General features: G+C 36.4%; 1 protein-coding gene across 1 annotated transcript; it reads right to left on the bottom strand.

Annotated features, from left to right (window-relative positions):
* Positions 1-5,712: 5,712 nt before the first annotated feature.
* LOC129553967 (olfactory receptor 51A4-like) lies at positions 5,713-6,648 on the bottom strand. The gene has a single exon (XM_055422635.2). It carries the CDS (start codon positions 6,646-6,648, stop codon positions 5,713-5,715), a length of 936 nt encoding a protein of 311 aa, XP_055278610.1.
* Between the last annotated feature and the right edge of the window lie 8,746 nt (positions 6,649-15,394).

The raw sequence follows: 15,394 nt of genomic DNA, 5'->3' as shown, positions 1-15,394 counted from the left end.
CTCAATGGAGCTGTTATATAATAAAATGAAACTACATCCCAAATACTTACCTTAATGTTTCTCTTATATAACATACTAAAATACGGGCATTTTTTTTTTTCTCTCTTATCAAGAAAACCTACTCTGAACACTTGATGCAACTTTTGTCTAACTGAGTACAGAGTACATTTGTCTGACTTCTACCTGGGAAATTTTGAGGATAACTGAAATGGCTAGCTAGCCTGTTTTGGCTTAAAGGCACATGAATTTAGGTACCAAATGTGAAATAAAATATAGGAGTGCCAACTTGGGGTCATTTTAAAAGAGATCCTATCAAAGCAGTGAGGATATAGGGGAGGACTAAAAGAGAAACACAGCTCACAGGAGAGCAGCACTGAGAACAGCAGGGAAGACAAGGAAGACTGAACAGGTACCCTGAAGAGAAATAAGGAGCTTTAAATACCTACAAAAGCTGAAAAGCCCGAAGCTACTCTATGACAAGACTAGTCAAAGAGTTTCATGCCTCCCCTGATTTTATGAATCAGCTAAATAAAAAATATTTTAAAGTTATAGCAGAACCACTGTTAATATTTTATATTTGTTGGACTATATTTACTGTCAATGTGTTTCATAATCACTGTTAATGGGGTCACAAATGGAAACTTAAAATTCATATTCAAATTATAGAATAGCCCTTATGATATGGTAAGGGCATCACCATTTTGGATCAAGAGAAATGTTACTTTTCCTGAAATGAATTGGTGAAGTCCAGAAGGAAAACACAAAATGGAAATATTTTTTCATGTAGTGAACATAAGCAGATAAAGTATGAAACTAATTATTCATAACAGTGATCACAGTGTAATTCTGGCCACAAAAGGACATTAATTACCATCCTCCTCCCTCTCTGTGCTCAACTCTCCTGATTATGTTCCAGCTACCTTTTAATTTCTGCAATACTATGCTTTTTCAAGTCTCTTCATTTTGCAAACAGTAAAAATGCTCTCCTTTGCTTTGACTTTTCTTTGTTCAAATGGTTGGTTAGTTATGATGTCATTTACCGTCCTTTCCTGAGACTTCTGTCCACCTCCCATTCAAAATAAACTGGAAGCAGTGACAGATTTTATTTTCTTGAGCTCCTAAAACACTGTAGATGGTGGCTGTAGCTACAAAATTAAAAGATGCTTGATCCGTGGATGGAAAGCTGTGACAAACATAGACAGCATATTAGAAAGCAGAGACATCACTTTGAAGGAAATGGTTCATATAATCAAAGCTATGATTTTTCCAGTAGTCATATATGGATGTGAGAGTTGGACCATAAAGAAGACTGAGTGCTGAAGAATTGATGCTTTCAAATTGTGGTGCTGGAAAAGACTCTTGAAAGTCCCTTGGACTGCAAGGAGATCAAATCAGTCAATCTTAAAAATCAACCTTGAATATTCATTGGAAGGACTGATGCTGAAGCTAAAGCTCCAATTCTTTGGCAACCTGATGCAAAGAGCTGACTCACTGGAAAAGACCCTGATGCTGGGAAAGGTTGAAGGCAAAAGGAGAAGGGGGCGGCAGAGGATGAGGTGTTTAGATAGCATCACCCACTCAGTGGTCATGAACTTAGCAAACTCCAGGAGATAGTGATGGATAAAGGAGCCTGGCATGCTGCAGTTCATGGGGTTGCAAGGAGTCTGACATGATTTAGTGACTGAAAAATAACAATGGCAAAAAACCCCCCAAAACCTCCTGCTGCTGCTGCTGCTGCTGCTAAGTCACTTCAGTCGTGTCCGACTCTGTGTGACCCCATAGATGGCAGCCCACCAGGCTCCCCCGTCCCTGGGATTCTCCAGGCAAGAACACTGGAGTGGGTTGCCATTTCCTTCTCCACAAAACCTCCTAGTAGTCACTAATGCCTTCTCACTGATGTTCACTGCAAACTCAGTGGTCTCACATATCTGCACCCAGAAACAATGCATAGTAATGTGTAAGTTAATAACTACCATTTAAAAACATGTCACCCAAGAGTCAGGTCTGAATACTTGACTTTGAATTTCCTTCTGTGCTCACTCAGTGATTCTGGCCTAGATATGTTTGAGTCTGGCCTTCTGTGCATTTACAGAATTGTTGGACTTCTCAGAAGATCAGGATAATGCCATTAATTTCTAATCACTTAGTGACTATAATCAGTCAAATACTATGTAAATTACTTTGCTGGAGATGGTACGAAGGCATGCGGTAGCTATGAACATCAGGAAACTTACGGTAAGTTGGTAAGTCATTGGACCCACATGTCCAAGTAAAGAGGAAATGGAGGTGGCAAGCAATCACCAGAATTTCACTGCTGTGTAGTCAGAACCATTTATCCTGACCTGCAGAATCTAGTCCTGCCTCCCTGATGCTTTCTTACTGGCCGAGAATACTTTGGGGATTGCAGATTAGCAGGCCACACTCAAAGAAAAAGAAAACTCCCTCTAGGTGAAACTCAATGGGACTGAAACCAAGGAAAGTCATCCAACCTCCTGTAAACCGGAAGAATTAATTCATTGAGGAAAACATCTCCTAAGCCTCCTCGGATCCCTCTGGCAAAATTAATGTTCCTTTTTACTTTGATTGACAGCATCATGTGAACAATCTTAGAGCAGTTTCAAAGGGTATGATAACCATGCCTTTTAAGTGAAGTAAGTTAGAAAGAGAAAGACAAATACCATATGACTTGTATACAGAATCTAAAATATGACACAAATGAACTTGAAATAGACTCACAGATATAGAGAACAGACTTGTGATTGCCAAGAGGGAGAGGTGAGGTGGTGGGGGAAGGAAGGATTGTTGTTTGGGATTAGCAGATGCAAACAATTCTACATATCCAATGAATAAACTACATAGTCCTACTGTATAGCACAGGAAACTACATTGAATATCCTGTGATGAACCATAATGGAAAAGAATATGAAAAAGAATATACATGTTTATAATGGAACCACTTTGTGGTGCAGCAGAAAGTAACACAACATTGTATATCAACTATCTTCAGTAAAAATTAAAAAAAAGAAAATATAAGTGTATGTATGTCTTTATGTGTCTGCCTCCTCCACTAGAGTTTAATCTCATGAAGTTAGGTCTTCTTCTAGAAATTCAGAAGGCTTTGAAAATTTAATTTTCATCCAGCATGTTCAAGGGCAGTTTTCAACCTGAGATGTACATAAGAACTTATGGAGTTTTATAAAAATACAGTTATCTAGGCTCACTCTAGATTCACTTAATCTCTTTATTTGGTATTCTTGGTAATTTTGGTATTTTCTTTGTATATTATGTACATAATTTCCCATGATTATTATGTTATGTATCACTGTTGTTTCCATGGTAAAAACAATGCTAATTATTTTTGTATATCAGATATAACATTACTGCACTTAGACAGTCTGTATAATTACCCTTAGAGACACTGTGCTTGAAATCTCTTTTTTTGTAATAGCTTTATTATCTTGCTTTGCATGCCATGGAAACAACCAAATCTACTTGTCAATTGCATTTGTGTTCTCAACTCTCATCTGACTTTTTATATTTGAATGCATAAGTAATAAATTAACAATAACCACTTAAAGATAAATTTAACTGTCTTCAGTTAGCTTAACTCTCTCAAAAAATACATAATTTTCGTTTAACTCTGATATGCATTCATGAAAGCTCTGCAATCTGCAATAGGACTGGAGCTTTGTCTTCAACACAAAAGGAACCTGCCAGAGCCAACGAAAAAGGACTGAATCACTGACTTCAAACTCTGATGACTTAACTCCTGGGTAAATTTTAGGCTGTTCCAGTGGGCTGAATCATGATTTCCATAACTCTTTTTAGTCAATAGGCAAATAAGTTCATGAGATTGCTAAAACAAGATTGAGTGGAACAAGAATAAATTGCATAGAACTGAATGAACTGATGAGTAACATTTTATTGTGTTTGTTTGGAATACTGTTGATGTGATTTATGTTCTATTTTCTGACTATATAATGAGGCTTTATCCAGTAGACTCTGCTTTTACAAATTGAATGAAACATTATGAAATCATAGCTGATTCTCATTGAATCCTGTGAGTTCAAGAATCTCTTATTGAGGGTCTTTACTTTTCAGTACAATGTATTACTTTTGTAGGTATAATAAGAACCTGTCCTCTTTTTACACATGACATAATTTGAAAGATTGATTATGCAACACTGAAAATGTTACTAATTTAATCAGGTCTGACCAGTCACTTTTAGGGAACAAAGGTAGACTTTGCAAAGTCTATGCTGACAAAGCCCATTCAGGTAAATTAGCCTGTTACTTGATGTATAGGTAGCCTTAATCATGGGATGTCTTGCAGAGTGCAAGAAAATAAAATACTACCCATATGTCTGGATACCTGAGAAGTAATCTGATCAAGGATTTCTTTTTTTTTGGTTATAACTTCCTGTCTTTCCTCTTTTGATAAACTACAATAGCAGTTTTAAAATATCCTGAGATTCTATGTGGAAATTTCCAGCACTGCAGACTTAGGAAGTCCTATCTGATAAATTAACATTCTTTCTTCATCTGTACAAATAATGAAGTCAAATCTAATGAGGAGAGCCTTTTCTTGGATTAATGATTTTTTTTGAAATAATATTTCATGAAAATGGGAAAGACTATATGAAAAAAATGTATTCCTCAATGGAAAATTCTTCATTGTTCACAGTCCACTCTGATGGGTTATTTACTTATCATGTGGGGACTTGGAGTTTTCATTGTCTTTGATCTATTTTCCAGCTCTGCAAGTTGTAGATACTAATAGCAGTCAACATAATTCATGTTGGTAGACATTCACATAAATTATCTGGTGGAGGGTCAATTGTCATGTGTCCTATATGATGGAAGAAGTCATATTTCAACTCATTTGCAAATTATGTAAATTTTTAAATTCATAAATATATCTTTCATATTTGGTCTCCTTTGTACTGAGTGTATCATTTGCCTGGTTCTTTCATTAAAAATGAGTTAAATGATATCTTTAATGGATGCTATTTTATTTCTTTGTGAGAACTGTTATTTTATGAAAATTAATCCTTCTCAGGGTTTATATTCTTGCATAAGAGAAAAAACAAATTATATAATGTAAAATGAGCTATGGCCTTAGGTAAAACCTGGAATACAGAAAACTTTCTACCTTATATAACTTAGAAAACTATATCTTAATGCTCATGGAAGAAATAGTAAAACAAAATAAATGAATTAAATATTCTTGTATTTTTGTAAACTCTGCATATATGCATACTTCATCTTATTGGCTCCATGTGTGCACTGTCATTGCTCTTCTCAACTTCAGTTCCTGAGAGCACAAGTATACATCATAAAAGTGAAAACTATGTGTTGAAAAGGGATATTTTAAATGAATAATCAATCCTCTGTCACTTCTAATTCACTAGACAGCTGTATACACATACAGAACATCACATTAAACATGAGCAAAATAGCAAGTGTATATTGTGTTCAAAAGGCTGGTAAGGAAAGCTGAGCGAAAATAGAGCTTAGAACATTTTATGTTTACATAAGAGCTCTAATCCTAACTCCTTAACCAGGAAGGCTGAGTCTTCAATATTAATAAACACATTGAGAAAATATATTGTATACTGAAAAGTGATTAATATATGGTGTGATTGATTAACTCTACTGCTCCATGTCCTGTACTGACTGGATTTACATTGTGGTTAAGAACCCCTGTCAGCTCTATTTTTGACACAGTTTCACTAAAATCAAATTTCTTATCTTCTGGTTCTTCACACAGTATATAATGGGGTTCATCAATGGAGGTACCAGCAGGAATATATCAGCCATGAGGATTTTAACAATTGGGGAACTATATTTGGCAAACCGGTAGATGACAGATAGAGAGATAATGGGAACATAGAAGATGAGCACAGCAATGATGTGGGAAACACATGTATTGAGGATCTTGAGCCTTTCGTTCTGTGATGCTATGCTCAACACTGCTTTAAGTATCAGCATGTAGGACATGAAAATACATGTTATGTCTAGGATGCCGGTGAGAGCCACAAACAAGCCATAAATGACATTAATCTTGTTGTCAGAGCAGGCCAGCTTCATGACATCCTGATGGAGGCAATAGGAATGGGAAAGGAGGTTCTTCTTACAGTATCTTAGATGTTTCAGGGTGAAAGGGAAAGGAAGGATCAGCAAAACATTTTTGAGAGAAAAGGCAAGGCCTATTTTTATGACTCTGGTACTGGTTAGGATAGAAGCATATCTCAGAGGATTGCAGATGGCAATAAAGCGATCAAAAGACATGATGAGAAGTACTGATGATTCCATAGCTGAAAATCCATGAATGAAAAACTCTTGGGCAATACAGGCATTGGGGGAAATTCTTGGAGCACTGAACAAGAATATTCGTAGCATGGTAGGGAGAGAGGAGAAGGACAGTCCCAGGTCAGAGACAGCCAACATGGATAGAAAATAATACATGGGTTCATGCAGAGAAGGCTCCATTTTTATGAAAAAGAGGATGGTGCAGTTCCCCGCGATGGCAACGAAGTACATGAGACAAATGGGAATGGAGACCCAAATGTTGGCAGACTCCAGCCCTGGGATTCCAGTGAGGAAGAAGGTAGAGATATCAGTTTCAGAGGTGTTGAAGATGGACATGACAGAATATGAGGAAATCAGGATGAAAGGCCCAGGAAACACTTTCTGCAGTGATGAAAACAGATTGGCTCAAATGCCTGACTCTAGCCTATTGCAATCATTTAAGTTCTTGTGAATCCAAGTGCTATTCATGCAGTTCTCAAGTATAAACCTAAATGGATAAAAAATAGATACCTATAGAGTTAGATGTCAATATCCAACTAAAGATGAAAACAAATTGAAACCTACAAGAGATATAGTTTAAAACAGACATACATTCAACACAAGGACTGATGGTTCAACTAAATGGTCGTACAGACAATATTTTATACAAACGAATATCAGTTCAGTTCAGTTGCTCAGTCGTGTCCGACTCTTTGCTACCCCATGAATCACAGCACGCCAGGCCTCCCTGTCCATCACCAACTCCAGGAGTTCACTCAAACTCATGTCCATTGAGTCGGTGATGCCATCCAGCCATCTCATTCTCTGTCGACCCCTTCTCCTCCTGCCCCCAATACCTCCCAGCATCAGAGTCTTTTCCAGTGAGTCAACTCTTCCCATGAGGTGGCCAAAGTATTGGAGTTTCAGCTTTAGTGTCAGTCCTTCCAATGAACACCCAGGATTGATCTCCTTTAGAATGGACTGGTTGGATCTCCTTGCAGTCCAAAGGACTCTCAAGAGTCTTCTCCAACACCACAGTTCAAATGCATCAATTCTTCGGTGCTCAGCTTTCTTGACAGTCCAACTCTCACATCCATACATGACCACTGGAAAAACCATAACCTTGACTAGATGGATCTTTGTCCATTACATTACGGCAAAGTAATGTCTCTGCTTTTTAATATGCTATCTAGGTTGGTCATAACTTTCCTTCCAAGGAGTAAGCATCTTTTAATTTCATGGCTGCAATCACCATCTGCAGTGATTTTGGAGCCCCCAAAAATAAAGTCTGACACTGTTTCCACTGTTTCCTCATTGATTTCCCATGAAGTGATGGGACCAGATGCCATGATCTTAGTTTTCTGAATGTTGAGCTTCAAGCCAACTTTTTCACTCTCCTCTTTCACTTTCATCAAGAAGCTTTTGAGTTCCTCTTCACTTTCTGCCATAAGGATTGTGTCATCTGCATGTCTGAGGTTATTGATATTTCCCCTGGCAATCTTGATTCCAGCTTGTGCTTATTCCAGCCCAGCATTCCTCGTGATGTACTCTGCATATAAGTTAAATAAGCAGGGTGACAATATACAACCTTGACGTATTTCCTATTTAGAACCAGTCTGTTGTTCTGAATATCAGTTCAGTTCAGTTCAGTCACTCAGTCGTGTCTGACTCTTTGTGACCCCATGAATCGCAGCACGCCAGGCCTCCCTGTCCAACAACTCCCAGAGTTCACTCAAACTCACGTCCATCGAGTCGGTGAAGCTATCCAGCCATCTCATTCTCTGTCGTCCCCTTCTCCTCCTGCCCCCAATGCCTCCCAGCATCAGAGTATTTTCCAGTGAGTCAACTCTTCTCATGAGGTGGCCAAAGTATTGGAGTTTCAGCTTTAGCATCAGTCCTTCCAATGAACACCCAGGACTGATCTCCTTTAGAATGTTCCGAATATAGTTACGTATAATTATCTATTTTCCAAATAAAGAATTTGAGACTTTTTCTTTTCTTAAGTAAATATAACACTCTCCAATGTTCAGGCAGAGAAGGTGATGGCACCCCACTCCAGTACTCTTGCCTGGAGAATCCCATCACGGAGGAGCTTGGTAGGCTGCAGTCCATGGGGTCACGAAGAGTCAGACATGTCTGAGCGACTTCACTTTCACTTTTCACCTTCATGCATTGAAGAAGGAAATGGCAACCCACTCCAGTGTTCTTGCCTGGAGAATCCCATGTACAAAGGGGCCTGGTGGGCTGCGGTCTATGGGGTTGTAAAGAGTTGGAAACAACTGAGCAACTAACACACACACACACACACCAGTCATATAGAAAAATACCATAAACTGTGGTCAGAAGCCTGTTATCAGACGATATTGATTATTTTATTTTTGTATCTTCTCCTCCTACCACAGTTCTGAATGTTCCTTCATCATCTTTCTTCCCCTTGATCCTTTATGCGAGTGTGTAGGCTAAGTTACTTCAGCCGTGTGACTTTTTGCAGACCTATGGACTGTAGCCTGCCAGGCTCCTCTGTCCATGGAATTTTCCCAGCAAGAATACTGGAGTGGGTTGTCATGCCCTCTTCCAGGGGATCTTCCTGACTCAGGGATCAAACTGTTGCCTAAGTCTCCTACATTGTCAGGTGGGTTCTTTTCCACTAGAGCCCCCTAGAAGCTCCTACCCTGTATACACCTCTGTGAAGAAATCCTTCAAAAAACATTCCTGAATTGATTCTTTATGGGCATCTATTTCTTGCTGGCACATAGTCTTTTGTTCCTTTTAGTTGAAGTGTTCTTCCTCTTTTTAGTCTTTACAATGTTCTCTTTATCATTGATGTTCTGCAGTTCTATATGAAATACATAGGTAGAGATTTATAATTAATATCTTCTACTTGGAAATTGATATTTTCAACCTGATTTTTCAGTTTTGAATGTCTTCTGCCATCACAACTTTCAACATTGTCTATTTAGTTAGATCTAACTTGTTAGATTGCAAAAGTTCAATGTTTTCCAGCTAACTTACTAGTTAGATTGCTTCATATTTTCAAAGTCTTCCTTTATTTATGTTGTATTTTGATGCATTCTTAATACTACCTTCTAATTTATTAATTCTGTCTTTATCTGTGTCTGGTCTCTAACAACTATTGAGTTTTATTTCATTTATTCTATTTTTCTTTTTAAATAAAAGTTATTTTAATAATCCTCAATTTCAATTTATAGCTACCAATTCCCCCAGTAATTTTTCATTTATTTGTATTGTTATTATGGTCTTTAAATTTTTGAGAATAGTAAGGTTGCCTAATTCCAAAATTCATCTCTAGTTTGATTTACTTCTTTTTCATGGGTAAGTATTCTTGTTATTGAAATTGTAGAATATCTTTGTCAGTATTAGTCTTCATCTTTGTTTTGCAATTCTACTTATAATCCCATCTTGAGGGGAAATTTCCTTGTTTGTTTCTTGATTTATTTTGTTCCTTTTCCATGGTTAGATGTAGTAGTTGGCTCTTCTGACTTCCTGAAGTTTGTAAATTTACTGACTTTTTGTAATGGTTAAGGGATCTTATTTCAAAGGAGAACTAAGTGCAGTGTTGCCCATTTTCCCCAACAATCTCAAGACCTATCTGGTTATTGGGAGCAGACTCATGTTGTGACAACAGGTATTTCCACCCTCCATGTGGGTTAATGACTTGGTACTTTGAACTGATTCCTTGTCAAACACGAGGCACCATCATTCTGAGTCTCATACAGGTGCTGAGCTGCCAACCACCAATGTGTTTCTAGAGCAGGAGTCAAGTGGGTTTGTAGATTCAATTTCAACACAGTTATATGTTTTTAAATTGCATCTCAAAATATCTACCTATCTATCTATCTATAATGTATTTTATATTCATTGTCTGACCTAAGGAGCATGGCAATCTATTTTTATCATTTTTATTATATCTATTTTTGCTATACGTTTTAGTGTGTAGTGGAAATTTACATATATGGTTCAGCTCACCACATTGAATGAAATTCACCATCAAAAGTTAGATAAAATTTTAGAAATATAATTTGTTAACGCTTATGTTCTGGAAAAAATAATTTTGTTGAGAACTACTTGTTCATGTGCTCTTTGGAAAATAATGAATGAAGGTACAAATTTGTCCAAAAATACAATAGAGCTAATTGCAAGTTTATCATAAATCCTTGTTATGAGGGATTTGATAATATTCTTCAGATTTGAAATATTCAGGCAGTTCCTAGGTACTACTATTCTTATCTTTAATTACATCTTCAACCATTGTGTTACTATAATCCTGTTGTCATGATGGAGAATTCTTAAAAGGTCATGTTCCCTTTCTTAACTATTTCTTTTCTGTAATTATTCTCTCTGGCAATCTCAAATTCTAATGATTGCAATCCTTCAATTGTTTCTGAGCTGTTGCAGCTGCTCAGTGAACTGGATTATCTGGATAGGACTCCACCTCCAACTTGCTATAATTATTTTCCTCTATCCAAACTACTTCTATTTCTAGGCTGTCTATAAAATTTAGTGATATTTATTCCCCTTAAGGATTAGATGTCAAGGAGAAAGACAATTAGAAAGAAATGCTTAAGAGTTTCCAGATCTGATAAAATAAATTACATCCATTAAAAGAAAAAGACCTGGCAGGTTTTTGAATACTGTTCAACTTAAGACGTTGGAAGACTCATTCATAGTAAGGCAATGAATAAACTTGTTACAGTGACTTAATACCATTGTGATATTTGTCTGCCTAAACGCTAATCCAGTTGTGTCAAGTCATAGAACTACTAGCAGAGAGCTATTTGTTAGACTTGGTCTTCTAATTCCCAAAATTTGCTCATGACACTAATCTGAAAGGAGTGAGATAAATGTTCAAAGAAAAACAAGTTTTATTCCAACAGATATTGTGCAAGAATGCAAGCTTGTTTGGTCTGTGTAATCATGCCATTAAATAGAGATTGGAAGTTCTGTCTCCAGGACAGATGTGTCACACTGCGAAAGCTAAGTGACCTGTTGGAGGAGAATGTTCCTTTGCTGCCTGGGGCCCCGCTTTGTCTGGTTTGTCTGTTAACCCTACCTGGTTCAGTCTCTAACATCAGCCTTCCTTGCTAATGCCTCTCCCCCCACTGTTAAGTTGTTCCTTTTTGGCCAAATGGAGACACTGATCCTCTTTCAATTTTCTTCCAAATGTTATCTAGCAAATCAATTTAAATACTTTGAATTTTGAGTTGTAAATCCTTCTATGCCATATCCTATAAATAACTCTGCTCATATCAGTTTTCTTAATATAATGAAAAACTACTTGACAACTGATCAACGAGAAAATGAAATAATAAGAAAATTTTCAAAAGCACATGATACACTCATCATTATCAACCTCTATTTGTCCTGAATTATATATATATATATATAAAAGCATGACTCTCTTTAGGTAATACTATACCTCTCTGGAAAAGCTATTTTTTTTTAAGAGACTTTAGAGGAAAGCAGAATACTGCACAGAAAATTTTCCAGTATGTTTTTCTTTCAGAAGGGCCTAAACAACCCAATTCTCTGGTTTTCAAAAATGTGAAAAATGTAGTTTAAGTAACACATACAGAATGGCTTTAAAGTTAGAATAAAGTTCACTATTTATATGGAAGTTATTAAATGAGACTGTTTATTTGTTCTTTGTATTAAAAGTAGAGTGATATTTATGTAGTTAGGATGGTAGTATTACCCAGACTGTTTCAGGTCTTGAGTATATCCTGAGACTGAAGCAGCTATTAAACAGTAAAAGCATAACAGCTTATTAGGAATAAGATACACATCTTCATGTTCTTCATTGATAAGATTCATAATTTGAACATGACAGCTTTCAGGTACTTACATATCAGGGTTAAACAAGAGATGAATTTAGGATGAAGCTACTTTAGTCCCAGTTGTTAGGCACAAGGGTTGATCATGACAGTATGATTCTAGTTTTCCTATGCTGTCACCGTTTTAGTAGAACTGAGGTGAGACCTCTGGGGATGATAAATCAGGAGATAGTACCCAGAGACTGAAAAGTCCACAGGTAAGTCTTGAGATGAGTTAATTCACAGAGAGGTCAACTGAATTCCCATTTTGCATATGCATTAGCCATTTATGGTTAACGCCCTACAAGGCTTCCTTATTCCATGAAGCAGAATGGACAGACAGAGCTGGAGCTATATCATGGAGGCTGCTTTAGGGTCTGTAGTCAGATCCATGTTTTGTTAGGCACATGCAATTTTTATAAAATCTATTTGTGTTCTTTGGTGTATGTATATGTGTGTGTATTACAGGTAAAAATTGCATGCTTTAATAGTTAAAGCTTCCCAACTTTGGACAAATGATTTAACTCTGAATTTTAATTCCCTAATCTATAAAATGAGGAAAAATACAAGAACTCATGCAACTGGCTTGTGATACTTAAAGGCTGGTAAAAGTGGCTGCTCTTACTATTGCAGTTATCATTTTGATAATTATTACTATGCCTATTTTCAAGGTTTCCTGATGCTTCTTGCTGAGGGTGCTTTGCAATCATATTAGGAATCACAAGTACCAGTCCAAAACAACGCTGGTTATCAATAGTCTGAGACTGTCACAAAACATCAATAAATATAATAAAAGATACAATGTTTGGAAATAAGGGATAAAAAAGCTAGCATTACTTATGGAGGTGTGATTGGTACAAAGTAAGGCCTAAGTGTTATACAAACAATTCACTGGATGTAAAAATAAACAATATTTTTTCATAAAAAGATCAAATATAAATTTATTTTACTTTTATATATCAGTACAAAAGATTTAGAAAAAGATAATTTTAAATGCTCTTCACATAATGATAAATTAGTACAAACACAATAATAAATCTGATATAAGAGGTGGTGCTAATGGTAAAGAACCCTGCCTGCCAATGCAGAAGACATAAGGGGTGCAGGTTCAATTCCTGGGTCAGGAAGATCCCCTGAAGGAGGAAATGCAGTATTCTTGCCTGGAGAATCCCATGGACAGAGGAGCCTGGCGGGTTACAGTCCATAAGATCGCAAAGAGTAGGACATGACTGAAGCGACTTGGCACACACACTTTCACAATATAAAATATATATTATCTTTTTAATGTTGACCTGAAATAAATGATCTGACAAGTATTTTTCCAGCCAAAATGAGTTTGTTCAGGATCATCAGAAAATTGTGATTCAGGGGCTTCAAACATGGTGAGCCATGTGCAAGTTTCCGTATGGCAAGGAAAGAAAAAAGCTTTTATAAGAGAGAAAAAGGAAAATGGGAAAGCTATTGTGAAAAAAAAGAGTCCATGACTTTTCATTAGCTAAGTCCTTGTCAGGAAAGAAGAGTAGTTTTTCTTCATCCTCTTGGGCTCTCCTATCATTGCAAGGCAGGAGAGCTCCCTTGTCTGGTCTCCCAACTCTATTTAATTGATTTTTCTGTAGTAAATTTTTTATATAGCAGAAAATTATAAAATGGCACTGAGAAAAAATAAAAACTTTAATTAATTGAGGTCGATATTCTTGGATTCAGATTTTGATTCTTCCAAAATTTGTTATAGATTTAACACATTTCAGTAAAAGTCCCCATATATACCTTGTGTAAATTGATTCTGTTTCTAAAATCTATAAATAAATTCAAAGAGGTAGATAACCAAGATATAAGCTAAGAAAAAGAATGGATTGGAAAACTACTCCATTCTAAACACTATGGAAATTGTAATGAACCAGAGAATGGGATTTGCCTTTACAGAGCTTAGTGTGGAGACTTGAATCCTCTCAGGGCTTAATGTATGATCATGAAACACATAGCTAATGAAAAACTCTGCTCAGGGAGAAGCAGGAAATACCTTATAACAGAAGGGGGTTAGGATATTATCATGAATTTATTCTCATATGCTCTTTAGAAAAGTGAAAACTCTGGGTCATCCCCGCACGCCAGCCCCGAGCATCCTATAACATGCATCAACCCTGAACTAGTGATTCATTTCACATATGACAACATACGTGTTTCAATCTCATTCTCCCAAATCATCCCACCGGAGGAGGGAGGTGGGAGGGGGGTTCAGGAGGGGGAACTTATGTAAACCCGGGGAGAATTCATGTCAATGTATGGCAAAACCAACCAATATAATATTGTAAAATAATTTGCCTCCAATAAAAAATAAATTACTTAAAAAAAAAAAAAAACCTGCTTGAACATAAAAAAAAAAAAAAAAAGAAAAGTGAAAACTACTAGATTTGAAAGGATTGGGAGAGGTATGTGGATAAACGTAGTGGCATATTTTTACAAATTTCAAGATCACATGCTTTTGATACAGCTTTTGATAGAGTTAAGGGCTGTTTATATTAATTTCATCTCTAGGGATCCAGTTGGCTCTGAAACCAACCCCTAAGCTTCTATCTCAGGTGAAACCAGGAATATATAGAGAGATGGTATAAACATTTAAGCCTCACTATTCATAGAATCAAAGGTTTTCAAGACCTCAGGTATGTGGAGAATCAAAATTATAGCCTCTGGAATCCGTTCAAGTTTGATCTTCAGAAGAGATCAAATGTATTCTTAGGTGAGAAATAAAGCAAAGAGAGCAAAAATAAAAGCACAGAAATACAAAGAGAAATGAGAAGAAATATAAAGATAATAGCAAGGCTGAAAAAAATAAAGAAACAACCAAAATAGAATGTGACTTTTCCTGCAGTGGAGGAAAGTTTAGGCAGAGAAAATCAGTATGGAACTGAAACATTGGGAAATGAGTTACTGGTTGTATGATTAGGGATTCATATTGATATAATTGGCTTATTTGAAAATTTCAAAATTTTTAATAACAAATAAATAGTGGGTAGATTTTGGCACAGTTTAAGATACAAAGATTAAAGAGAGCAAAAATCATTGAAAGAACAACGTGTAATTTATGAAGAATGAAAACAGAAGGGTCATTGTCTTTAGAGGTAAACAATTTTGAAGTATATGTCATATCTTAATATCCTACTTCACTATTTATCAACAATTTTAAGATAGGTTGGTCAGTGAACAAGTAATTGAAGACTAGGCAAGATGCTAGAGAGGCTATAATAAAATGGTGTTCTTATCCTCCGTGGTTC

Source organism: Moschus berezovskii, chromosome 14 (assembly GCF_049115385.1).
Source record: "Moschus berezovskii isolate FMDL1 chromosome 14, NW_MosBer_1.0, whole genome shotgun sequence".
Classification (NCBI taxonomy): Eukaryota; Metazoa; Chordata; class Mammalia; order Artiodactyla; family Moschidae; genus Moschus; species Moschus berezovskii.
This window is presented reverse-complemented; position numbering and strand designations above follow the sequence as displayed.